General features: G+C 39.6%; 2 protein-coding genes across 10 annotated transcripts in view; one reads left to right on the forward strand and one right to left on the reverse strand.

The window, feature by feature from the left end:
* Positions 1-763: 763 nt before the first annotated feature.
* foxa1 (forkhead box A1) lies at positions 764-6600 on the reverse strand. Of its 4 annotated transcripts, XM_066669367.1 has the most exons (5): positions 6090-6225; positions 4889-4999; positions 4700-4805; positions 3710-4157; positions 764-2571 (listed from the first exon to the last, which is right to left on the reverse strand). In XM_066669367.1, exons 4-5 carry the CDS (start codon positions 3779-3781, stop codon positions 1342-1344), a joined length of 1302 nt encoding a protein of 433 aa, XP_066525464.1. In that variant the 5' UTR covers positions 3782-4157; positions 4700-4805; positions 4889-4999; positions 6090-6225; the 3' UTR covers positions 764-1341. The 4 variants fall into 4 exon arrangements, with proteins under 4 accessions (XP_066525464.1, XP_066525456.1, XP_066525472.1 ...); XM_066669359.1 differs by lacking the exon at positions 6090-6225 and adding an exon at positions 6468-6600 and having other exon boundaries at positions 4700-4999; XM_066669375.1 differs by having other exon boundaries at positions 3710-4063; positions 4700-4999.
* Positions 6263-24748, forward strand: part of ttc6 (tetratricopeptide repeat domain 6) — a 41327-nt gene continuing 22841 nt past the window's right edge. For 3 of the 6 annotated variants that reach the window (XM_066669297.1, XM_066669321.1, XM_066669331.1), the window contains exons 1-20: positions 6263-6416; positions 8012-8989; positions 9710-9763; positions 9840-9989; positions 10113-10243; positions 11916-12095; positions 12438-12597; positions 15523-15627; positions 16069-16170; positions 16494-16589; positions 17221-17603; positions 19473-19923; positions 20554-20683; positions 20883-21058; positions 21568-21704; positions 21930-22099; positions 22525-22645; positions 23721-23871; positions 24029-24111; positions 24299-24375. In XM_066669297.1, coding sequence (XP_066525394.1) covers positions 8270-8989; positions 9710-9763; positions 9840-9989; positions 10113-10243; positions 11916-12095; positions 12438-12597; positions 15523-15627; positions 16069-16170; positions 16494-16589; positions 17221-17603; positions 19473-19923; positions 20554-20683; positions 20883-21058; positions 21568-21704; positions 21930-22099; positions 22525-22645; positions 23721-23871; positions 24029-24111; positions 24299-24375 — 3577 coding nt within the window. In that variant the 5' untranslated portion in view covers positions 6263-6416; positions 8012-8269. Of the gene's footprint in view, positions 6417-8011; positions 8990-9709; positions 9764-9839; positions 9990-10112; positions 10244-11915; positions 12096-12437; positions 12598-14766; positions 14860-15522; positions 15628-16068; positions 16171-16493; positions 16590-17220; positions 17604-19472; positions 19924-20553; positions 20684-20882; positions 21059-21567; positions 21705-21929; positions 22100-22524; positions 22646-23720; positions 23872-24028; positions 24112-24298; positions 24376-24748 lie in introns of those variants that run through there. The other 3 variants (XM_066669315.1, XM_066669307.1, XM_066669338.1) reach the window with 3 other exon arrangements.

Consider the following 24748-nt stretch of genomic DNA (forward strand, 5'->3'; position numbering starts at 1 on the left):
TCAGTGAAAGCGGGGCGAGTGAAAGCCCGGGCCTAAGCTCACTTCCCCGTTTTCTTTACGCATCGGGGGGCAATGACATGATAATTAAATGAATTTCACGGTTACTCAGCCAAAATGCGTGTCTCCAAAACGCCATGATCAAAGTCAAATCTGTTCAGGTTCACGTGGCCGTCGTGTAGGTTACGCGCGACAAAAAGATGCTTTGGCCTCTGTATGATATTGTTAAAAAGCCCATTTAAACGCGCGGGGCTTTGGAGATGCGCGTGTGTTGGACTTGGCTTTTCTCTTGGTCTTTTACCAACACGCGGCGTGGAGCGCGCACACGCGCAGCCAGAGCCCACCGCTCGCACTCGGCGCCTTCCAACAGAACAGCACTGCCGCATTTCAAGCGTTTATTTGGTAAAAGTCGCGGTTAAATTGATTTATTTGATGTTTAAATGAAACGTGGTAGTAATTCTCGTTGAAATTCGATGAAGCTGAGATTCATCTCTTACTTTTCTAAGTGGCGGCGTAATTCAGCGGTTTAAACAGTCGGGTTTTTTTTTCATATGGATATTTAAAGACTCGCAGTAAGTAAATACATGTACAAATAATGAAACAAATAAAAGTAGTAGAGTGTCACAAGCTGAACAATGTAAAATAAGTTAATCATATTAAGGCTCACCGACGAAATAAACCAGAGTAAAACGCTGCATGCGCAGTCCGGTCACTTAAACATAAAGAGAGGGAACACTAATCAGTGGCGTGATTAAGAAACACGTGTTTTATTCGTAATGCATTTCCACGTTTGATTAACTTAGTCCAGTACAAGATTGGGATTGAAAGAGGTTTTTTCGTCAAAGGAGGTAAACAAACAAAATAATAATAATAATAATAATAATGACGAATAAAAGGACAACATCTAAATACATCTGCAACAGACAGGTGCCTTTTTTGTTTGTTTTCGTTTTTTGTTTGTTTGTTTTTGTGGGTTTTTTTTGTTTTGTTTATTTTTTTTTTACCTGCAACGCGATCCACAGAGACCTTAAGTGACCTTCATCTTCATTCGTGCACATTTTAACACATGGACACATCATAGTGAGCGGTCTACAAGTTTACAACATTATTTTACAAGCTCACTTTAAATCCTTAAATACACTAGCAATGATTTATAAGTGGGGATATACAATTCTTCAAGGAGGGGAACACTTTACAATATTTTATTATACACATACACATTATTATTATTATACTTTAAAGTAACAGTCCTTTTATGCACCGGGTGCATGCAGAAAAAAATAAAAATAAAATAAAATAAAGTTTATCTGTTGAGTTTGGTTAATGACACCAAATCAGAACAAGCTAAGACGTGTTAAGAACCGGCCTTGAATACACACCTTGGTAGTAGGACGCCTCTAAAGCTGAGGGGTCCATGCTGGCCCTGCTGGCCATCGAAGCCATGGAAGACATACCTGAGCCATAAGATGAATATTGCAATGCTTGTTCGTATGCTTTCAAGTCCAGTTTGTGCTGCTGCTCCGAGGAGGACATTAAATTATTGATGGAAAAAGGGTGGTTGAAAGAGTAATGGGGGTCTCCCTTTAGGTGCAGCTGAGACTCATGGGCCAGAGAGTGTGGGGGCAGAGGGATAGAAGACAGAGATGTGGCTGAAGTGGACACGGGGTGTAGCTGTGGGCCACCGCTCTTTAATTCAGAGTTGCTGGCGCTGCTCCTGTGCTCCAAGCTGTGAGGGCTAGACGACTGGTTGGCGCTGCTTATGGAGCTGGAGTCCATGTGCACTGGTTTTGTGCTTGTGTTTGTTTCACTCGAGGGCGATCCTGATCCATCCTTTCTTCCGTCTGACCCTTTCCCACTGCCCAATATCTTTTTCTCACACTTGAAGCGCTTCTGTCTGCGGAGGTAACAGCCATTCTCAAACATATTCCCAGAATCGGGGTGTAGCGTCCAGTAAGAGCCTTTCCCGGGCTTGTCAGGTGACCTGGAAACTTTGACAAAGCAGTCATTGAAGGACAGCGAGTGCCTGATGGAGTTCTGCCACCGTTGCTGGTTTTGGCGATAGTACGGAAACAGGTCCATTATCCACTGGTAGATCTCACTGAGTGTGAGCATCTTGCTGGGAGACTGCTGGATGGCCATAGTGATGAGAGAGATGTAGGAGTACGGGGGCTTGGCGTGAGGGTAACTTCTCCTGAAGGTCTTGTTGTCTCGTGCCCTGTTCAGATTGGGCTGGGCGTAGGTCATGGGGCTCATACTGGGGCTGATGCTGGAATAGGGGTTGAGTGCGTTCATAGTAGAATGCTGAGCTGAGATGGCATTCATGTTGGTTGGGCTGAGCGCCGTGCCCATGGATGCCACTCCACCACCCATACCGTTCATTGCACTACTTGCACTTGATTGCATCCCTGCCATAGTCCCTGGGCTCAGGCCAGCACTCAGAGCAGGGTTCGCGTAGGACATGTTGAAGGAACTAGATGTCATATTCCCACTGGTGGACATACTCATATAACTGTTCATACTGTTCATGGAGCTCAGGCCTGCGTTCATGCTGCTGTTTGTCATGGGGGAGTACACCTGACACGAAAGGGGAAAAAAACAAACAAACATTTTAATACAGTATAAACATTTTCATTTTATGGCTTGTTAGTATACACAAAGCCATAAAAAACACTCTTGTGGATTTTTCACATGTACACACACACACACACACACACACTTTTTATACATAGATTATTCCAACTGCGCTACATTGTGAAAATATTGCATTCTCTCTGATAATCAAAAAAGATCACAGAATAAAGCCTGCTCAGAAAAAATATAAAATATAAATTGTTAAACAGTGGTCTAAATACGTTTTTTAACTTTCATATATATTTTTTTCAAATTCTGTATTTAGTTCCTTTAAATATATATTATAAAAATAAAAACAACCTATAACACTGTAGTGAATAATTAAATAAGCATGAAATAGCATATGATGTGGTAAAAAAACATCAACTATAATTTACATAATGTTCATAGGACTTTTACACAGCTTCAAACATAAATTTATTGAATAAAATTAAATGAACATAATGAACAACTTTTTTTATTTATTTATTTTTTTAATCACACGTGCCTTCAGAAATACCTAAAAAATCCTTTTTACAGGAAAAAAACATAGAACATTAGACATAACAGTCTATTTCCCTTGTGTAGAAATTTGAAACTACAACACATTTCAAATACATCACAGACATTTCATCATAAAATACACAAAACGTACTTTTTAAAGTGTATTTTTTCCGTTTTTATAATTTCTATGTGTTCTCGGGCTTTGTAGAGCAGGATTAATTCGTATGAAATAGAGGTACTCTAAAAATTCCGTTTATAACAAACACTAACAAAAAAATAATAATTTAAAAATATATAGACACACACAGAAGTAACTTATAACGCTTTTTCTTTGAAGAACAGTTGGAGCAGAGCAGCTCTTCTAGCGCGGGATCACTACCGCCACCAAGCGCCAGCCGAACTCCAAATGTAGCAAAAAGGTCTTTATATTAGTTTATAAGCTTGTATTTGCTCTAGAGGAAGAAGCCATGAGATAAAAATGTTCTATACACAGCCTACAGTGAGGTCAAATCTCCAAACTTCGACTAGAAATCTCCAAAACTACTGCTTTGACTGAGTGAACAGGTCCCGCGCTACAGTGAACAGTCTCCACACATACCTCCTGAGCATCGGTGTAGTAGCTGCTCCAGTCGGGAGTTTCGTGTCCTTCCATTTTGACTGCGCCCAGCATTATGGTGGGGGTCTTGAAGTCGTCCACATGCAGGTATCAGGCCGGAAGAGTTCAGTTTGTGAACAGTTCTGTGTGTGAACTGAGTGTGGACGGTGTGCGGCTCAGAAGCGCTGAGTGTGTGGACTGAGGAAATGTTAGTAGCGCAGTGAGTTCACAGCTCTGCGGATCTTCCCCTCGTCGTTACGTAGGAGCGGCACTGCCCACTTCATTGCCTCATTTGCCTAGACCTCTCTCCTCTCTCCATACCTCTATCCATCACCGCGACATTCATTCCCTCTGCCTCTGGAAATGCATTTAAAGCAATTGTCGACGGAAAACAGAATATCCAAAATACATAAGTGGGCCCCTCATATGTGAACTTCACCTCTCAGACTCCCTAAACAGACAAAAGTGCAAACAAGTCCATAACTAACATGAGCCCCAAACAGATAACAGAAATATACATTTTGAGGTTGTTTTTTTGTGAATAAAATATTTTATATTTTTGTCAATTAAAACTGGAGTGTAAAATATCCTCAAATCGCATCCCCCTCCCCCCTTTTTTCCTTCATCTGTTTCTTTTCTCTTCTGTTTTACTGAGGTTGTCAGGTTTTATCTGTTGTGTTTAACATAATAAAAAATGTCATAAATGTGTAATAATTATAATATTTGCACAGGCCACATTTTAGCCTGTGTCCCAATTCAATAAATAACTTGTAGTTGTGTGTTTATATGTGCAGCGTCTCCATTTTGTCGTCTGGAAAGTCAGTAAGATTAAAACACGTAATTTGACCAGGGATGAACCAACGTATATATATATTCATTCCGTACGTTAATTTATACACAAATCCTGATTTGGAGATAAAGGGCACCACATTTAAGTCATGTACACAATAAAGCACATTTATTATGATATTGGTTCTTGTAGGTTACACTGACCTGAAGAGAGCCGGTTTGCAGTGTATTTCTCCAGATTCTTCTCGAGGGCGATATGCTGACAGTTGTTGAAGGAGGAAAGTTGAAGGATCTCCCACCATCCCGCCCTCTGACGAATAAACACGGCTTACATTCCCCACTGTAGCTGCGCACCTGCTAATGAGCGAATAACAGCGCTCATCATCCACTTACAGCGGATTATCTCCGAGTGATCTCTAACACAATTACAGCACCAATCGATTTTTCACGGGGCGGAATGAAGCGGCTCTTCAGGCGCGACATTACACCGTGTTATCACCGCCCCTGTGAGAGTCAGAGAGAGAGAGAGAGAGAGAGAGAGAGAGAGAGAGAGAGAGAGAGAGAGAGATCTCAACTTTACTATAGTGAGACTGAACAATACCCGTAGATTCCATAACCACAATCATCAATTCAGATCTGTTCAAATCTGCCTTACGTCGTTTTTCAATAGACCTAGGTGTCCAGGCCAAGATCTCATTTTATCCTTAGTTTTATATTTGAGTTTGTGTGAGATCTCAAATTGACACTATTTCCGGATGTCTCCGGATGCTCTGGATTTGTAGTCCTGACTAAATAATTAGCCTGCAGTTCTAGTCCTAACTAAAGAGGCTAAATTAGTCCTGGCTATAATTTAAAAGCTGCATTTCTAGTCTTCATTAAATAATCTGTATGCAGCATACCTAGTTCAAAATAAATAGGCTACATTTTCAGTCATGACGTCCTTAATAAATTGGCTGCATTTCTGTCCTGACTGGATCATTAGGCCACATATATAGTCCTGGCTAAAAAGATTTATAAGCTGTATTTCTAGTCCTGATTAAATAGTTGATAGCCTGTATTTGTAATTCTGACTAACTTAGATGCTGCATTTATAGTCCTGATTTTATCATTTATTGGCTGCATCTGTATAGTCCTGTCTAAATGACTTCATTTTTAGTATCTAAATAATTTACAGAATGCCTATCTAGTCCTGACAACATTGATAGCCTACATTACAAGTCCTGAATTTATAGTACTTTCTGTCAATTTAATTTGTTCACACTGATGGTGACAAGACGCATACATCCTAAGCCTTTAATGTCTGTGAAACTGACTTTATTTTTTATGACAGATCTGGAATCAGATTTAGCCTTAAACGTGTTTTTGAAATCCAGTCATGTGTGGCAAAACGTTGTTTTTTTAAAATAGCTTCCTTCCATTTTACAACCTCTCCATCTCATACACAGATGTATTTTATTACCGTAAATAAAAACATTATTTGTAACGCAGAGCTTGAGACGTTTGGTTCCTATCACCATCAATGTCGGGTACATTTTAGAGGCTACATTTCTCTTCAGTGAACCATTTAACTGGTTTGGGCTGTTTGTGAACTTACTTGATTGTCGACACATTGAAGCAAGTCCAATCTTTAGCAACCATTGCTCAATTTCAAACTGAATAATGTTACTTAAACCATGTTTTCTTTGTACTTTGGGTAAAATTAACATTAAAGTGTTAAGTGTCCTGTCGTTTCTCCACCTGAGTTTACAGTAGCGGTTGCTAGGAGACGGTGCTGCTGCACTGAGAGTGGAGAGAAGCGTTAAAGCTAAGCTCAGGAACGTTATAGTTAAAATTCTGTGGATTTTGAACAGGTTCACAACGCACAGAGTTCAAGATACATTTGGAACTTGTGCTAAGTCCCGGGGAAGTCCTGTGTTAAAAGGTAGGAGCCGTTTTTATTTAAAAGCGTGAAAAACATCTCACTATTGTTTACCGCTTTGGCAGCCTAGCGCCAGCTCCTCGGCCAGGGTCAGAGACGTCCTCACACACAACAGATTAACTGCTGAAAATCACTGCTATAAACACGCTCCGTCCAAAGAAACGTCTGTTTGGTTATTCGACTGTGGATCAAACTGCCAGGTGAAAACAACCAGGCTGCAAACTAATCTCAGGACACTGTGTTGGAGTGTGTTGAGTATTTATTCAGTAACAGCTGACGTATATTCACTGAATAAAATTGTGTGTTAAAAAGGAAATATTAGATGTGCCAACCATTTTTCTAGTATTTTTTGTTGCAATGTTAAAATTAATTGGTCTGAACACTTAAGATATTATACTTCCATAACTGCTGGTTAACTTTACTATGAAAACTCCACTGTATTTTCTATAAGATAACACCTTAAATATTATAGGTTAGTTATTAGGTATATGTTTAGATACAAAAATATTCTAGATTGAGATTTCCTTTTTCAACAGTATTGCTTTTTTTTTAAATTCCAAACACATTTAAAAGAATAAAAATGAAGAATATACATCCACTGATTAGCCAGAATATTAAAACCACTAACAAGTGTGATAATACTGATTTAACAAAACCTTCAACACAGGAAATGGTTTGTATTGAGCCTAAATGTTTGATTACATCAAACAGCAAACTGAAACATTATCATTTGATCATTTATAGCATTTTGGTGCCCAGCTTTCTGATTTTAATCATGTTTAATTTTATCAGTGTTTTGTTTCCTCTGGTCTTACTGAAACTTGGGTTTGGCTGAAAACTGCAACTTTATCCAGTCACACCACAACTTGTGACTTAGGTCCTAGATGCCTTTTTACTGGCTTGATTTTATTCTTCCAACCTTATGGTACATACGGAACATGGCTGTATGTACAGTATGTATGAACATTCAAAATGCCCAACATTAGTGTTGTTTTTAATTAGGGATGCACTGATACTGGAACTCTTGTCTGATGTCCAAGTGATATTTGTCAAGACATAATACTCAATGTCAACACAAATGCCAATATTCAGACATTTCTATAATGTATTATTCGGAAATAAATTAATTTGTATTAGCATTACAAAAACACTTTACATTTATTTCTGTACTAAAAATGACTGCTGTCCCACAGATGTGTCAGTCACATTTAAAGATGTGTCTGATGCTCAAAGTTATACAGCAAAAGTCATGATACTAATATGATTCAGAAATCATCCCTACATTCCTAGTTTTAATCATTGCCAGTTTAAAGGAACATTAGGTAGTGTTTTTACCTTAAATGTACAGCTTCAAAATCACTGTGATGACATGTATCAGGAAGAACAGAGCCTCTGCTGTTTTACTCTGGGCACAGACCTGCAGAAACTCCACTATGTAACTTTTGAGGTTTGGTAGGTTACAAACCCCCATTCCTCCCCCTTGATTTCAGGACAGTGCTGTAAAAGTAAATTACATTCTAAAAACTGTAGGTGTGGCCCAGGAGCAAAACTACCAGAGCTTACCTAGTGTTCCTTTAATGGCTTATGTATTCACACAGAAAACATGCCAGGAACACGGAGGATGTTAACGTACAGTGAAGAGCGGAAGATGAAGTAGTTGGTTGATGAACCGCCTAAGAATCTCAGCAGGAAGACGAACAAAGGAGAGAACCTGAAGTGCAGAATTTACTGGATTGTCTGATTAAATGATTCCAGTGTCTGCAAAATTTCACCATATCTTTTGACATTTACTCTTTAGACCAAAGAACAATCTTTGTCTGTCTAAATTTCCACACTATATCACAAAGATATCCAAAATGAGAAAAAGCATACAATCAGATGTACCACAGGAAGACACATTTTTGAGTGCAAAGTCTTTACCAAATCATGGTACTGGACAAGAGGCAGCAATGAAGCCAGCCATAACATCTCTTACTGGAACAGCTAGATTAGTGTATTTGTCAAAAAGGCCTCAACCACCTGCTAAGCCCAGATCAGAGAGGCCATCACCAACAGGGGGTGCTTTTAAGAACTGCACTCATTCACAGAAGGTGGCAGGAGAAAAAAAGAAAGGTCCATGCACTCAGGTTCAGCGGTCATCTGTCCTGAGTAGAGGACACTTGCTGGAATCTAGCTCTGATGAAAGTACAGCGGAGAGGGAAGATCTCGCCTCTGAGGAGTCGGGACAGAATGGACACGCACACAGAAAGGCGAGCAAGAAAAAGAAAAGACAGCGAAAGGACACACAGCAGGAGCAGACAATTCCTAGTCGTTGCTCAGACTGCCTTAAAAGCAGCTCTGCTTCCAGTACCATTCGGAGTATGAAGTCTGTAGCCGAACTACTACAGGAGGCCACGGAGATTGCAACAGCTCCACCACAACAGGGTGACCACCAGAGGGCGCCACAGGAAGCAGTGTTAGAGACGTCGGTGAAGGATAGAGGAGACACCGCGAATGAGCTTATCACATCTCTGCAGAGCCCATCCAAAAGTAAAGTCAGCTCTCCTGCTGATCTGATGATTAAACTGCTAAAGGAGGTGAGCAAACTGTTACACTGCTTACAGAACTAACAAGTGCACCTCTTTGCGGCCTGAAGTGTAAAATTACTTAAACAGAAATGTCTGTTTAGTTCTTCGGTCAAACGTATGATGTTTCTCTTTAATTTGGAAAAATGTAGGCCTAGTGTGCACCTTTCACTTTTACTTTTCCCCCACTCACTGGTCAGGTCTCCCACTCCATTAGACACAACTACCCTGTTACTAAACCTTCTAGATATAAAGTCAGAGACGGTAGCTAATCTGCACAGTTTGTGTTGGTCGTCTTCTAGTCCTTCATCAGTGGTCACTGGACAATGCCCACATCGGCTGGATATTTATTGGCTCGAGGACTACTATACTCTGTCACACTGAGGGGTTTAAAACTCCAGCAGCCCTGCTGTGTCTGATCCACTCATACCAGCACAATACACACTAACACACCAGCAACACAGAAGTGTCACTGCAGCACTGAGAATGATCCATTACCCAGAAAACAATTCAGTAGTGGAGGGTTGAGGGTCCTGACCATTGAAGAACAGCGTGAAAGGGGGCTAACCAAGTATGCGTAGGAACAGATGGACTACAGCCTGATATTGTAGATCTGTAAATACAAAGCAATTATCTAGCCTTCATCTTTGATTGATGCAGTATTCATCTCTGTGTCTTTAGAATGTTTTAATAATTTTATTGTGTGTAACCATTTAACTCATTTCTATTCAGGAGCAGCCTGTTTTGAAGACAGATAAAAGGGTTCGTCATCCAGTACGGACAGTGGTAAGCGCGTGTATGTAAGCATTAAACCTTTGGTGTTCAGTGCTGGATGAAATCCTATGATTATGCCTTACTCAAGGTCTGGAGCCAGAAGGATGTCCTTGCATCACTGCAGATAGAAGGCATTGGAGAAGAGAAACATACTTCAGGGCCTAGGCCTCACAGGCCTGTTTGTTCACAAACTGATATGCCAGCCTCACAGAAAGGCCAAGAACCCATCCCTATGGAGGTAAATCTCCAATCCCAAACTTCTCTTCTCATATATATCAAATATATATCTTTATTCTTTCATGAACATGGTGTCTGGCTTTGCAAAGTACTAAATATGTTTATGCCTTTGTGTGTTTTTAAGCTGACAAATGTGGCTGTACTAGAGGCTCGAGGGGGTAGTTTTGCCCCAGTTCCAAGACCTCAAACAGTGTCCCAGCAACAAAAAAACATCCAGGGCCTCTCTCTCCTCGAAACCTGGACTCCTAAAACAGAGTAAATCTTGCCTAAATGTTGTAAAGCTATTACAGATATGTTATAATTATTTCCTTGTGAGCCTCAATGCTGCACTTTTTAATAGTCCCTACCCCAGCATTAACTGATTTGTGTAGAGCTGAGAATGCATGTTGATCTGCGTTTTTGTCATGGGGCAAGATTAGGCTTTCTATTTTTAGTCAGCGTTTCTGTTTTTGAGTTCTTGCACTCGGGCGAATTAACCTGAGGACAATACTGTTATCATAAGTCATAGTGAGCAAGCCTTTTTGTTAATCAATCTTTCTCTCTTCAATTCTGGGGCAAGCTCTTACACTGACCTCTTCAACTTATTATCAGTGTGTCAATCTTGTGTATCTCTCCATCAGTAAGGAGAAGGAGACTGGGTGTGGCCTCTGGTTTTGACATAGTCTCTAAGTTTCAGGGAGTCTAAGTCAGTAACTAAGCTGTCATCAGCTCCCTCTCTTTACCGTTTAAGAGGCAGTGACGCAGTCAGTAATTACTCTTCACCTCCACCCCTCAGCAGTGTGCTGGGTCAGCCTGGAGCCTGCACACCTCCACGCTCCTGCTCCCAGTCTCTCACTCGCTGAGCTCATTGAATGATTTACGGCCTGCAAGTGCACAGTTGGACCCAGGCCACCCCCTCGCTCCAAAAACACAAGCACAACAAGTGCCTTTTAATTACAAGCTCCTTCCAGCATGTGGAGGGTCACTAAAATGTTGCTCCTGGATGCAGTTGAGAGATTTTAAATGAGAGTGGCCTGCCTGTGCGATAGATGGATAGAGAGCAGGTTGAAGGTTGCCCTTCATGCTTTAGGAATGTTTCTTTTCAGGCAAGGCAGGGCTGATGACTTTGGCGTGACCTTCCAGGTTTGTCGCCGAGGCTTATCCGTGCCAGGGAGAGGTGATAAATCTGTCTCATGACAAGCCAAAGTGAATACCCACCATAAATTTGCTGCTGTCAGTAGAGAAGGAGGCGGCCGTGCTCCCACTCCTGCCGGCCTGCAGTTTGACTAAACACAATGAGCCCACACACAGACACAGGCACGATCTCACTCTTCTCTGTCTCCAGTTCAAACAGAGCTGAGGACTTATAGTGCGGTCAATCTGTGTAAATAGATTGATAAATTGTCGGTTTTACCTTTCTTTTTTTTTAGCAGCAACAGTGAAACAGCAGATCAACATATGTTTGTTAAAAGAAATATTTATTTATATTTACAGGTTTATTTCTCTGAACACATAATTAACCGGTCCATACAGTTGTACCCCTATCTTAGAGTTGGCATCTGACAATGGAAGGATATAAAGAAACACCTATGGATTGTTTCATATCTGAGATGTGTTAAGGGAGTGTAAATGTCAGTGGCTCCAATGAGAACAGCTGTTGTTGGCATGTCACATCTGAAACAATGGAGGAGTTAAAGTGGCAGCAGGATGAGAAAAAGTAAAAGTAGATGAAGTAAATACTAATAGATCTGATATTATACTTAACTTCATATGGCACTCAAAGCGATCAACTTCTAATTAATAGCACATTTGTCTGGAAATAAAATGAAAGAGAAATCTGACTTTTACACCGCATGGTATAAATAATAAAGTTAATGAAGCTACAGCAGTTGTAGAATATGTAATAAACTGTGTAGGAATTATCCATAACTGTTTGTGTCTTCTGCAGTGCAGGGGAGCACAAATCCATCCATCACCTTTGTACCACTCCTGCCAGGCAAATCATGCCTTTGGAGCTCCAGCAGGCATCCAGAATCTACCACACGCAGGACAGGCTAATGGCAACACCACAATTTCACCAGCAGAGGGCGGCATTGGAACACATGGCTGTCCATTCTCATACACAAAGGTGCTAAACAAATAGCCCTGTATTTCCCAACCATTATTTGTCAATAAATGCCTCCCGGTTTCCTGAAAGACACCCCTTTATTCTGTTAAACTATAAGTGCATTCTTCTGGTCTCAGTATTTTGTTCAGAATTTTTTTTCAGGACATTTTAATGTTGGAGGTCTTTGCTGAATCCAGTTAAGCAAACTGCATTTCTTCTATATATATATGCATTAGTTTTGGTTCAGGCCACATTAGTGGCCCCTGTGCTCTGCTAATATTACACTCAGCTGTTTCTTTATTTCTCATGTGAGTATGAGTGCTCTGGGCAGGGATGCTCAGTGCTATAGTGTGTGTGCTTTAGGGCTATTTGTGAAGGTGTTCCTGTGGAGTGTGTTGGAGCCACAGAGCAGTCAGATTCTATCCAGCACCTTCCTGCACAGACAGCAGACACTCTGGCAGACTGGCAGAGGATTGCAGAATATTATGTGGAAAAACCAAGAATGATCCTGTGTGGACAAGCGGTAAACCTCACCTCATCTAAATGCTCAGTGTCTAATGAACCCTACATGGCCAAACCACTGTTATTCATTTAAACACAAATTTAAGAACAGTTTTTTTGCTTAAACACCATATCTGTCTTTTAATGTAAAAGGAAACAATAAGAAAGATCAGTACCTATATATACAGTGCCAGTCAAAAGTTTGGACACATCTTCTCATTAGTCACTGGTGGAATAGGGCTCACTGTATAGAACTGTGGACCAGCCCCTACCTCTGCACAACACAAGTTATGGTCTCAAACACATTAAGAAGGCAAGCAGTTCTACAAATTAACTCTTGATGAGGCCACAGCTGTTCACTGAACACCATTCACCAGAGTGTCACTGAAGCAAAAGCTGGCTACTTTGAAGAATGTAAAGTGCAATATTCTGTAATATTCTGATTTTTTGTTTACTACATAATTCCATATTTTTACTTTAGAGTTTTAATGTCTTCCATATTCATTTACAATGTAGAAAATAATAATAACCCTCCCTGAGTGGGGGTATCCAAACATTTGACAGGTATCATATATATAGAGTGTGTGTGCGCGTGTGCGAGCGCGCTCCTGGTAGCATTGGCTATATCAGGTCAGTAGGTGGCAACAGAGACACATCAGATCCATTATTCCTCTGTAACCACTTCATCCTGATCAGGGTCATTGTAGGTCTGGACGTTACCCAAAATCATGGGGCATAAAGCAAGAACATACTGTGGTCCAGACGGCAATCCATCTCAGAGTGTCACACACTCATTCAGTCACTCAGACCTGTGGGCAATTTAGCTTAGTCAGTCATTGAACAAGCATCTTGGATTGTGGGCAGAAACTGGAGCAGACACAGGAAACCCACACAAACATGGGACAAAGAAACTAAACTCATCACAGACCCGATACAAAGATCGAACCCAGGACCCTAAGAAACTGTGACAGTGACATTCCCTGTTGTGCTGCTGTGCTGCTTCTTCTCTTCTTCCAATCTTATAATCAACAAATGATGTTCCTCACAACGTCACTCTTATTTTTTTACCCCGCAAAGAGCTGCTAACATTCAGACAAGCAATTTTCCAAATGGACCTCACGTTCCTTACAAATGAATTTTTATGTGTTACCAAAAAAAAAGATAAAGGAGTATTTCTGAAGAGATTATTTATAATATAATCCACAGGAGAAAGAACAGAAAACTCAACGTAGAAGATCAAGCTCTGCTCTACCTTCAGATCTGAAAAAATACTATATATCCTTCCACTGCAAGAAGACAACTCAAAAGTATAAGTCTGAAAAGATGTGTGGATAGAAACCTGCTGTGAGAAAATATGTTGATGTTCTGCAGGAGAAATATTCTAGTAGATTACTTTACAGTCCCCCTCTGATCATCAATTAAATGCCTAAAACCCATTGCTATTCTTCACAATGACATATTTAGAAGATATTTCCAAGAAAAAAAATCCCTAAGATCTTAAAAGTGGCTTAGAAATAACTCTACCCCATTGTCTTCATTCATTATGCATGGATCTATGAATAAGCAAGCAGCCCTGCCAGCAGCTCCTAAACCCTGCTCTGCAAGTTAACAGGACGGATTCCTTAGGTTTATGATATAAGAAATGGCTGTACAAATACATACATGGCTGTAAAAATTCACCTATTTGACATAGTTCATATATCATATTTTTGGAACCCTGCATTTTCAAGGTGGAAATGCTCAGGCTTGGCTTTAACAGTTTATTTTGCACATGATCTGTTCTTGTTTATATATATCTAACAGACATGTTAAGCATTTAGTTTTCACTCAATGAGCCCTTTAAAAAGTCCAAGTGAAAGCTATTAGGACTAAGCATTATGTCTAAATCTACATATCTGTAACGTCATAGAATCTTATTGTTTAAACACTCACATTCACATCTGTAACCCTTATCCAATTCAGGGTCGCAGTGGGTCCCGAGCCTACCTGGAATCATTGGGCGCAAGGCGGGAATACACCCTGGAACACATACACTCACGGACACTTTTTGAGTTGCCAGTCCACCTACCAACATGTGTTTTTCGACTGTGGGAGGAAACCGGAGCACCCAGAGGAAACCCACGCGGACACGGGGAGAACACACCAACTCCTCACAGACAGTCACTGGAGCGGGAATCGAACTCACAACCTCCAGGTCCCTGGAGCTGTGTAACTGCGACACTACCTGCTGCGCCACCGTGCCGCCCATTGTTTAAACACCAAGGAGTCAAATAGAGCTTTATAGGTGATGCATAATTTGAATTGTGCATTGCATCCTCAAATATTACAAAAATTGCAAGAAACTAATAATTAAAAAGAACTTGTAGATGAATAACAAACAATGCTGCTTTCATTAATACCCACAGTTGTCAATATGCATTGCCCAGATGCAATCAAAAGCTAGCACTTTATTGTTCAGGGTTTTTATCAACAATATTTTTAGGTGTATTTCTATTTTTGCCTGTTTCCTCCTGAACCTTCTGTTCCTTGGTCTTGAGGCAATTTCTCAGTTTTTGACACCTGCCATCATGAGTTTTGACACAGTTTCCCCTGACACATTAAAAGATGTTGATGTTTCTGTCACTGTCACTCGTGTGACTCAGCACCTTTACACCATTTAACTCTGTCAGATGTAGAGGTTTTATATATATATATATATATTGGTGTTGTATTTAAAAATAATAGACTGTATTAGTTATATAACTAACAGAAATCTATTTTAGCTTTAAAAAGTGCATATGTTTACTTATTTTTCATGAGGTTTCAGGACATTTTGCAAATGAATAGAAATGATTATATAATACTAATGTTTTATTATAAGATATCATTAGAATATAGCTTGTTTATACAGTAAACAACATTGAACAATATGTCTGTCCTTATTTGTTATCCCTGCTTTATTTTTCAGGCTACATTGTGTGACTCTCAGTTCAGAATGCTATGGAGTCCAGCACCTCCAAAATTCAGCTGTGCTCCGTGTGTTATTAAAGACAAGCTCTTCCCCCAGTACCAGGTACTACTTCAGTGTGTCTGTACTCTTAGCAGATGGGGCTTTATTTCTTGGACAGTCCTTTGGGACTCTTAACAGCAGTATTTACTGCATATAATACAGCATGACCCCACCACAATCTGCTCTCTGCTGTTAGTACCTTCTCACTGGACTCCTTTTATTCCACAGAGAAGAACATATTGTTGCTTTTTTTGCCTTTAGATTAAAACAGATGTGTTATATTGCTTCACTTATTAATCTCAAGAGGAAGAGAACCCTAGGTAAAAAGACAGTTAGGCAGGTTAATTTAGGGGGCTTTCATTTAAGTGAACTGTAGGTTGTTAATTGAACTGCCAGTGGTTTCAAAAGCATTCTCTAATGTAAATGAGTATTATCCCATATTCCCATCCTCTTAGGACTGACTAATTTAGTTTTCAAAACATTTTAGCAATGTTGTGTGTTTAGGTTCCTCCTCATGATGTGCCCAGTGAGAATCTCATGGCTGGTCTGCAGGCTGTGACAGAATCAGTCAGAGATCAGATGGAGATGAAGCGAAGCACCTCTATGGTCAGTTTATTTCTGTATTAAACCAATAGCATTTCTTCTGTAATTATTCATGTTAGATGCAAAGCAGAATAAGAATCAATCATGTTTAACACATATTTGGATATTGTTGGATGTTGCTAGATTCTAGTACCCCTCTCTTGTGTGCCTCTTACTTACTTGCTTCCCTTAAACATTATTTTTATTTTCCTCATAACCCTGGAATCAGGTGACTAGAACCTCTCGTTTAAAATGTTAAGCGAGAACCTTGGTATTTCACTTTACCACAATGGTCATTGTTTATAACTGTATCAGTATATTTATTTAATGTCTGGCCTTCTGTGTAGGAAAAAGTTCTGTCCAGAAAGCACAAGTCTCTGATGGACCTGAGAGCAGATGTTTCGGTCCCATTGCCTTCACCAGACGTTCTCTCAAAAGAGCAGGTTTTGTTGTCCTTTCTCTTTTTGTACCACCGCCTAGAAAGCAGATCTGTTTAAAGGTCATAAATACACACTGACGTTGGTATCAAAGCACCCATCTGGCCACTTAATGTTATATTTGCCTTTTGTTTATAGAAGCAAACTGCTAGCATATGAGACAAGAAGATTTAGGCATTCTTCCTCCTGAAACTCTAGTCAGTCGTGACCAGTGTCTGTGCCCTAATAATGAACTCTCTCAAAGTGTGTTTTCTATTTGTTGTTTATCCAAAATCAGGATCAGCTGGGCCTGCTGTCAGTTTTATTCATGACACAGGACATGGTGGGATGCAAATTGTTTAATTGTATCATGCAGTTCATAAATCTTTCAATTTCCTCTAAAACAAGCATCTATTCTTGTCAAATTTCACCATTAATTTCTGTGAGATTTTTCTCTTTAATTTCTCATTACATTGTAGCAGCTTAATAGAATGAGTTGTTGTTTTCTATTTGTTCAATGTCAGGAGATTTTTATTTGAATCTTTTACTGTATTTATGTTAATCCTGTAGAATATTATGTGTCCTCAGTACACTGTTTGCATATTTGATGTTCATTTTGATAATTATGCTGCCTTTGTGCATTTTCCCACAACTTCAGGTGAAACGACCCTTCTCTGCCCCCGACGTAACCCCACATCTTGATTCTTGTTCGAGGCTGCAGTCTAAATTCAGGACCATCAGCAGAGAGCTGGGCCAAGTCCAGCAGCAGCTGTCCCCCAGCACTCAGTCTGACACTGTGCTCAGCGTTGGTCAGGCTCATGGTAAACGTGGCCATTCAGAGCAGTCGAGCTTAGACCAGCGCCATAGTACGCTGCAGCCCCGCAGGGTCAGAGGCCAGACAGTAAAGAGAAAGCGGTTCAACAGGAGAACTGGTGTTTCCCAGTTCAGAAACAGGGCCAGCAAAGGAGGGAAAAGTCTCAGCTCTGCTAATCTGGCATTCATTCATGAGAAACTGAAGGAGCTGCCACGAAGTCTTAGCAGGTTTTATTATCTCAATTTCAAATCTATACAGTGGAACCATAACAGTGACTTTAACCATATTCTAAAGTTACAGCCCATACAGAAGATGTTTATACAGCACTGTGCAGAGGTCAGAGACTAGAGCTTGATTTCCTCTTTTTCTCTCAAAGTAAAAAGATGTAGGTATATTTTAATCTGATAAAAATGATCAATTTGGTGGTTTAGCTAGTTTCAGTTGGTTGAAAGGAGTCCTGTTTTCTCAGTATATATATTTAAAATTAGAAGGCCCTCTTTGATTGGTTGGAGTTCCTCTTCTTTATAAGTAAATTATCTTATTTTTTTAGTGGAGTATTTTATGTTTTAGATAGTTTACTAAATGAGTGTCATTAGTGGTTTGCTGAATAAATTAATTTTGCTCTCAGACTTTTGCACGGCACTGTATGTTTCTGATTTATTTAAAATATATGTGCATTGTACATTCATATATGTGATGGTTTGGCACAATATTTCCAGATGGAATATACACTGCCTGGCCAAAAAATGTCTCACCCTTTGGATTTGAATAAGAATGTAACTATCAAATAAGTTAAAATTAATAAACAACAGTTATATTAACCATACATATTACAGTTACTAGCTTCCTATTCCTTAAACATCCATGCCAAAACATGTTTCCCGTGTTTGTGAAAAAAGTGTTGCTGTGTTTTAGAAGGTTCAGAATATTGGCTTGCAGGAAGCTAAGGAGACTGCTGAAATGACTGCTGTTAAGACCTGTCCAGTGCATTACTAAAACTTGAGAGAAGAACAGTGAACTTTTTCATGTACAAAATGCCAAGAGAACACACAAAGCTGAGACTAAACAGCTGTTAGTAAGGCTAATCGGAATTTGATTTGACTAGCGCCCCCTCCAGGGTGTGTTCCTGCCATTTGCCCAGTGATTCCGTGTAGGTTCTGGACCCACCACGACCCTGAACTGGATAAGAGTTACAGATAATGAATGAATGAATTGGATCCGTGCAGATTTAACCTGATTCAGAGCAGTGTGTGCATCAGGGTAAAAAGGAACAATGCATGAAGCGATGCAGCCATCAAGATTTGTATCTATTGTACATGCCTCTGGAAGTGGTGTTATGATGTGCCGTTGTACAGGTCTAGGGTCAGCAATGTTATGTGGCGGTAAATTGAATACCTGCATGTACTGAAAGACCAGGTTAACCCATCAATGGATATTTTCTTCCCTGAGGTCATGGGCATATTCCAGTACAACTGTGCAAAGATTCAGCCTCAGAATGGTGCTGGGAGCACACTTCACTTTCACATTTGAATTGGTCACTAGAGTCTTGACTTAACCCAGTTGAAAGTTTTTGCGATGTCTTCGGAAAGACTTTACGAAATGGAGAAAATTAATTTACCTCTGTTTTTTTTTTTCATTCATTCATTATCTGTAAGCGCTTATCCAGTTCAGGGTCACGGTGGGTCCAGAGCCTACCTGGAATCATTGGGCACAAGGCGGGAATACACCCTGGATGGGGCGCCAGTCCTTCACAGGGCAACACAGACACACACACACGCATTCACTCACACACTTACCTCTGTTTTGTGATTTGCAAATGTTGCAAAAATATTTCCAAAAATTCAGCCAAAGCAAATGTGAGCTGTAATCGATGTTAGATGTGGTCCTATTAATTATTAGAGTGTGTGCCTTTTTTGGCCAGACAGTGTAGATAGATATCACATCGTAACAATAGAGTGAAAAGTTATTAAACTTCAGAACTTGTAGTAAAGGTCTTAATTTTTATGTTCTTATTAAATAGTTTTGCAGACATTGCACACTGAAAGTATATCATTTTGTGTAACATTAATAATAAGTAATTTTATCTGTCCAAGCAGGAGTGAGTCACTGTGTGAGCTGCCACAGAAGCCTAAACGAGCTCTCGTCCACTGGTCCAGCCTGCCTCTTTTGCTGGAGTTTGAGGTATTTGCAGCAGAGAGGGGCAGTGTTCCTGACATACTTCAACCCCGAGAGTTGGTGAGAGACATCTGGAACTCCTGGTTTAATGATGTCTTTCCTCCACTAAAGGACAACATTGGGAGTGAAAAGCAAGCCAGGAGCATGTGTACAGTCCCCAATGAGCATGAGGAGATCCAAACTGTGGACAGAGTGGATCTCCCTGAGGCAATGGATGAGGGGCTAACCACTGCAGGCCTGGAGAGGGATGTGGCTGAACTGACCCAGACTATGGCTAAAAAGGGAAGGGTCAGTGCCTTTGACCTGTGCCGCAGAGGAGCACTATATAAAAAACTTGGTCAGCTAAAACAAGCACTTGAGGATCTAAATGCTGTAAGGCTGATTCAGATGTGTACATAATTTCTATGGGGGAGAAATAAATACAATTCTGTTTAAAAAACAGAGACGACCAAGTCAAAACAGCCAAGTACAATTTTTTTTTCACAAGATATTTTTGAGGGCATTTGATATAAGATAAAACTGCTGCCCAGACCTTAACATTACAGAATGAGGTGAGGATTATTTGCTTCCTAAATATCAGAAAGAGTAACTTCTGCATAGACCTATATAGAAACGTTGGAGGTGAGGACCAGTATTCGGGAATGAATGCTGTAATAAACACAAACAGAAGACACGCTCAGCACTAAAAACCATAATTAGTTGTTGAGGCTGGTAAACCATATCTTTTCTGATTTCTTTCCTGAGGCTGATATAAAGTCATAAAAGTACTTAGTGGAAATGAAGTTAATGAAGTTTGGTCTCTGAATTTTACACAGTGCTGTGAACAGATGATATTATATTGATACACTTTATTCATCCACATTTGAAACAAGCATATTTAATGCATCACTATTTTCTATTAACCACTGTTTGCTATGTATGGTTTTGCCTCACCTATGTGACCTTCTATGACGACCAGCTTCCTATGTGTGAAATGATCGATCTGTTGTGTTTCTATAAAAGGCCATCTCCCTGGAGCCTCATTTACTGGATGCCTACTGGCACAGGCACAGCATCTACCTGCTGAGAAATGTCCCCAATAGTGCTCTTGACGATCTCAACTTCATCATTAGGCACAACAAGAAGCATGCAGGTAGACCTCGGTGCGCCACTCTGCTTTGACCAAACTAAGGATAAAAAGTAAATGATGTAACAATATTATAGGATTCATACTACCTACTGTTTTTCACTGGTCCTGACAGGCTTTATGTTCCGTATGTTAGTAGGCTAGAGAGAACTTTAGATTACCCCAGATGATTAACTTAATGCGTCATTCGGGATTTGCTTTTCAGATGCCTTCAAGTCAAGAGCAGAGATCTACAGAATGAGAGGAAAGATCACCCTGGCCATATTTAACTACACACAAGCCATAAAATGTCAGCCAGATGATGCTGAAAACTACTTCAGAAGGGCCAAAATGTATGAGAAGACAAATAATATCATTTTGGCCATGGAGGACTACGCCAAAGTAAGAGGTGCACTGGTCATGAGTTTTTGTGACCAATACTGATTCTGATTTTTTACAGTCATTTCTGTTGATTGCTTTTTATACTAGCCAGTTGCTCACAGGCTAACAGTGAATATGTTTAGATACATATACATCATTCTAATCCATTGTGTATTGGCTCTTCTGGCCTACGTTCACATTGTTATTGCCAAATTTTTTTGTAGGAGCTGATTTCAGCTGATTCTAAGACTGATCACGTACACCTAGTTTCATTTACATATTCTTTGATCTACCAAAACCAGCTGACTGACTCAAAACTTGAACTTTGGTTGAACATAATGACATCTAGATTTATCATTTCAGTTTGCTCATGCATCATTTTGTAAATGTCAATCTCTTCATTTGCAATACCCAGGTGCCTGAATCATTACTGCTCTCAATGGAAATAGTCTTTGAAAACATTAACTACCCACACAGTGTTCTTGAAATGTGTTACCTTCTGAATCTGAATATTCCTATCTTATACATAGACTTTTGCCATTAATCCAGCACGGACAGATGCACTTATGTCCCATGGTCTACACCATTTCCACACCTCTAACTGGGGGATGGCTTTGGAAGACTTCTCCCTACTGATCAAGCAGGAACCTACAAACGTCAGAGCCAGGTGTTTTCTAAAGCCATATAGATCCTTTATAGCTGTGTTTAATATGAAAAATGTTTGAACTCATAGCAAAATTGAGTAAAACATAAGCAGAACTATGTCTCATGTTGATAACTCATTAAAGACATGCACCTTGACATCTTACCCATTCTAAACTAAATCAGTAAATAATTAAAATGTTTATTCTAAATTATTAATTGATTTTTGTTATAACACCAAACTTTGTAGGACCTACAGAGGAAGGGTCTTTGCAAAGCTTGGCCTTTTTCAAGAGGCAGTTGAGGACTTCTCTCTGGCACTGCACTTGGACCCCAATAACTGGCTGACGTTTTACCATCGTGGCTGTCTGCTCAGAAAGATAATGCCTGATATGGCCTTAAGAGACCTACGTTTTTCTTGTAAGAGGCATACACACACAAAAACATACCCCCCACCCCCACCCCACACACAAACTGTGTTTGTAATATTAATTTGGGTCATATGAGGACTTAAATTTCCATTTGCTCTGTAAGTCTTGAGGCTCATCAAAATTCATGCCTGTAATATTTTACATTTGTACATTATTTTCACTATTATAGACACATACATGTCCTGATATTTAGCATATATGATCTGAGAAGAGTATGTGAGAAGAATAGAAGGTGCAGTATGTATGCTGTTTGATTTGCTGCAGTGTCAGCCACTAACAGTAAATGTAATGTGCTGTCTGTTCTCATTGACCATATGTTTTGCGACATTTGGCAGATTTGTGCAGGGTGGGCTCATTTTTTTCCCTACTTTCATAGCCAGCTCTTCTCATTATTTGTGTCTGTGTGTGGTCCAGTGCTGATTAATGATAGTTCAGAGAATCTTGGTGCATTCCTTCATCGCGGCCTCCTCTACACAAAGCGCCAACAGTGGCAGAAGGCCATTGCCGACTTTGAAGCTGTCATCAAAATTGACAGGTGACAACCACTTCCTTTTTTCTGTGAAATAGCATCTATATTTTCATTGTTCAATCAGCAAAACAAAACAAAACAAAAAACTTTCAGGGAATTATAAATGTAAAAGTTGTTATAATTTATAATAATAATAATTTTCATTTACATAGTACTTTCTCACATTCAAGGTCGCTTTACATCAATACAGACAGTTGGGAGCTGATGAAAATGTAGAGACAACAGGTCTGTTTTCAGATGAGATTTAAAAGAAGTGAGAAAAGAGGAGACACGGAGAGATTGAAGTCATGTATTGCATAGTTTTGTGGCCATGATACTAATGTATCTGCCTTCTGCGGAGATCAGTCTGAATTTGGGGATGGAAAGAAGACCAGCATCAGAGGACCTAAGTGTACAGGGAGAGCAGTAAAGGTGCAAGAGTTCTGCTAAATAAGGAGGTGCCAGATCTATACATTGATTTGTATGTGAGCAGGAGGAGTTTAAACTGAATGCCTTGTATGTTAGATAACCAGTGTAACTGGTAACAGTGTAAGAGAATAGGAGTGATGTGGGCTGTTTTTTTAGCATGTAAGAGAATTCTAGCAATATTTCAGAGGTAGAAAAAGGCATTTTAGTGATTTGATGTGAAGTACAAAGGAAAGTGAGGAGCAAAAGTGTAACACAAGGTTCCTAACTACAGATGAAGGTTTAACTATGGCTCCATCAAGATTGAGTCTAAAATCAGAGCGTTTCCAGTTGTATCAGGGTTTAATTTTAGGAAGTTAATGCTCATCCACATTTTAAGATCGTGAAAACAGGACAGTAGAGCAGGGCTGGTAGCGTAGTGGTAACTTAAATCTGTGTGCCGTTAGCATAAGAGTGGAAGTGAAGACCATGTTTGCAATTAAATTGAGGTAATTTGGTATAAAAGAGGGAAATGTTAGTCTGTAAAGGAAATGCCCCTCCATGATCTGGGTTTGACAGCCCTGGAGTAAAAGATGCATAGATTAACTTTTCCTTTTTTAAAAAACCATATAAAACTACTTTTTATAAAAAGCCACACATTCTACCATTTCACTGCTTTGCCACTTTTGAATTTCAGGAATGTTGTTGTAGCCCATATCAACTTGGGGCTTATCTACATGTTGCAGATGGACCGTAATTATGATGCTATCAAAATATTTAGCAATGCTTTAAAAGTGGACCCCACAAACTTGCGAGTGTACATATGCCGTGCCAGAGCTTATCACAAGGTAAGAAACAGCTGCAAAATATGTAAGGTCATTATTTCCTAATGAATATCATGGCATACACTTCCTAGATAAGACCCATTACTTTGAATTGATTTATTCATTAATCCTTTATAGAGTAAGGGCATCACTGAACTGTTTAAACTGTTTTAAATAACAGGTTAACAATCTGCAGGAAGCACTGAAAGATCTAACTAGAGCCATACATATGAGGCCAGATGCTCAAGATCTGCACATCATGAGGTGGGTGATACCAGGAGTACCCACACCCGCATCTTGGGACGCACCCCTTATTTTATAAGTTTGTTTTCTTCTCCAGTCTAACACTGGCTAGTCATTTGAGGTAATTTGATCATGATTCCTTGGATTATCATGATGATCCTTCTTTGTGGATTTGAAACAGAAAATAACCTTTGATCTCTTTATTTAGAGGGCAGTATTTGTGTGATATGGAGAAGTTTGACCTAGCAACGTTCTGCATACAATATACAGCAGAGTTGAATAAAGGTATTGATTCACTGTTAGAATCACCAAACTATTTCTTGAGGTCAGCTCACCTGAAGAAAGTAATTCCATTCTTAATTTAACATAACTGCTTTCATTTGGAAGAACAGAGATTAGTTTTAAGTGGTTTAATTGATGTCAGGAAGGCGATATTAAAATGAAATATTTTAGTGTTTACTGTACATATATTGTCTAATTCGCTCTGTATCTTTTTTTTTACATTTAAAAAAATCTTTTTCTTTAACTTTTGCCTTCCTCATTTAAGTAAAGGATGGATATAAATACTGGTGTTTTTTATTTACAGATATTAAGTAAGAGTGGAATGTGTCATTCTCTTAATATTTTAAGATGAAACTGTTCACAACCATGTGACCAA

The sequence above is a fragment of the Hoplias malabaricus genome, chromosome 1, assembly GCF_029633855.1.
Source record: "Hoplias malabaricus isolate fHopMal1 chromosome 1, fHopMal1.hap1, whole genome shotgun sequence".
Classification (NCBI taxonomy): Eukaryota; Metazoa; Chordata; class Actinopteri; order Characiformes; family Erythrinidae; genus Hoplias; species Hoplias malabaricus.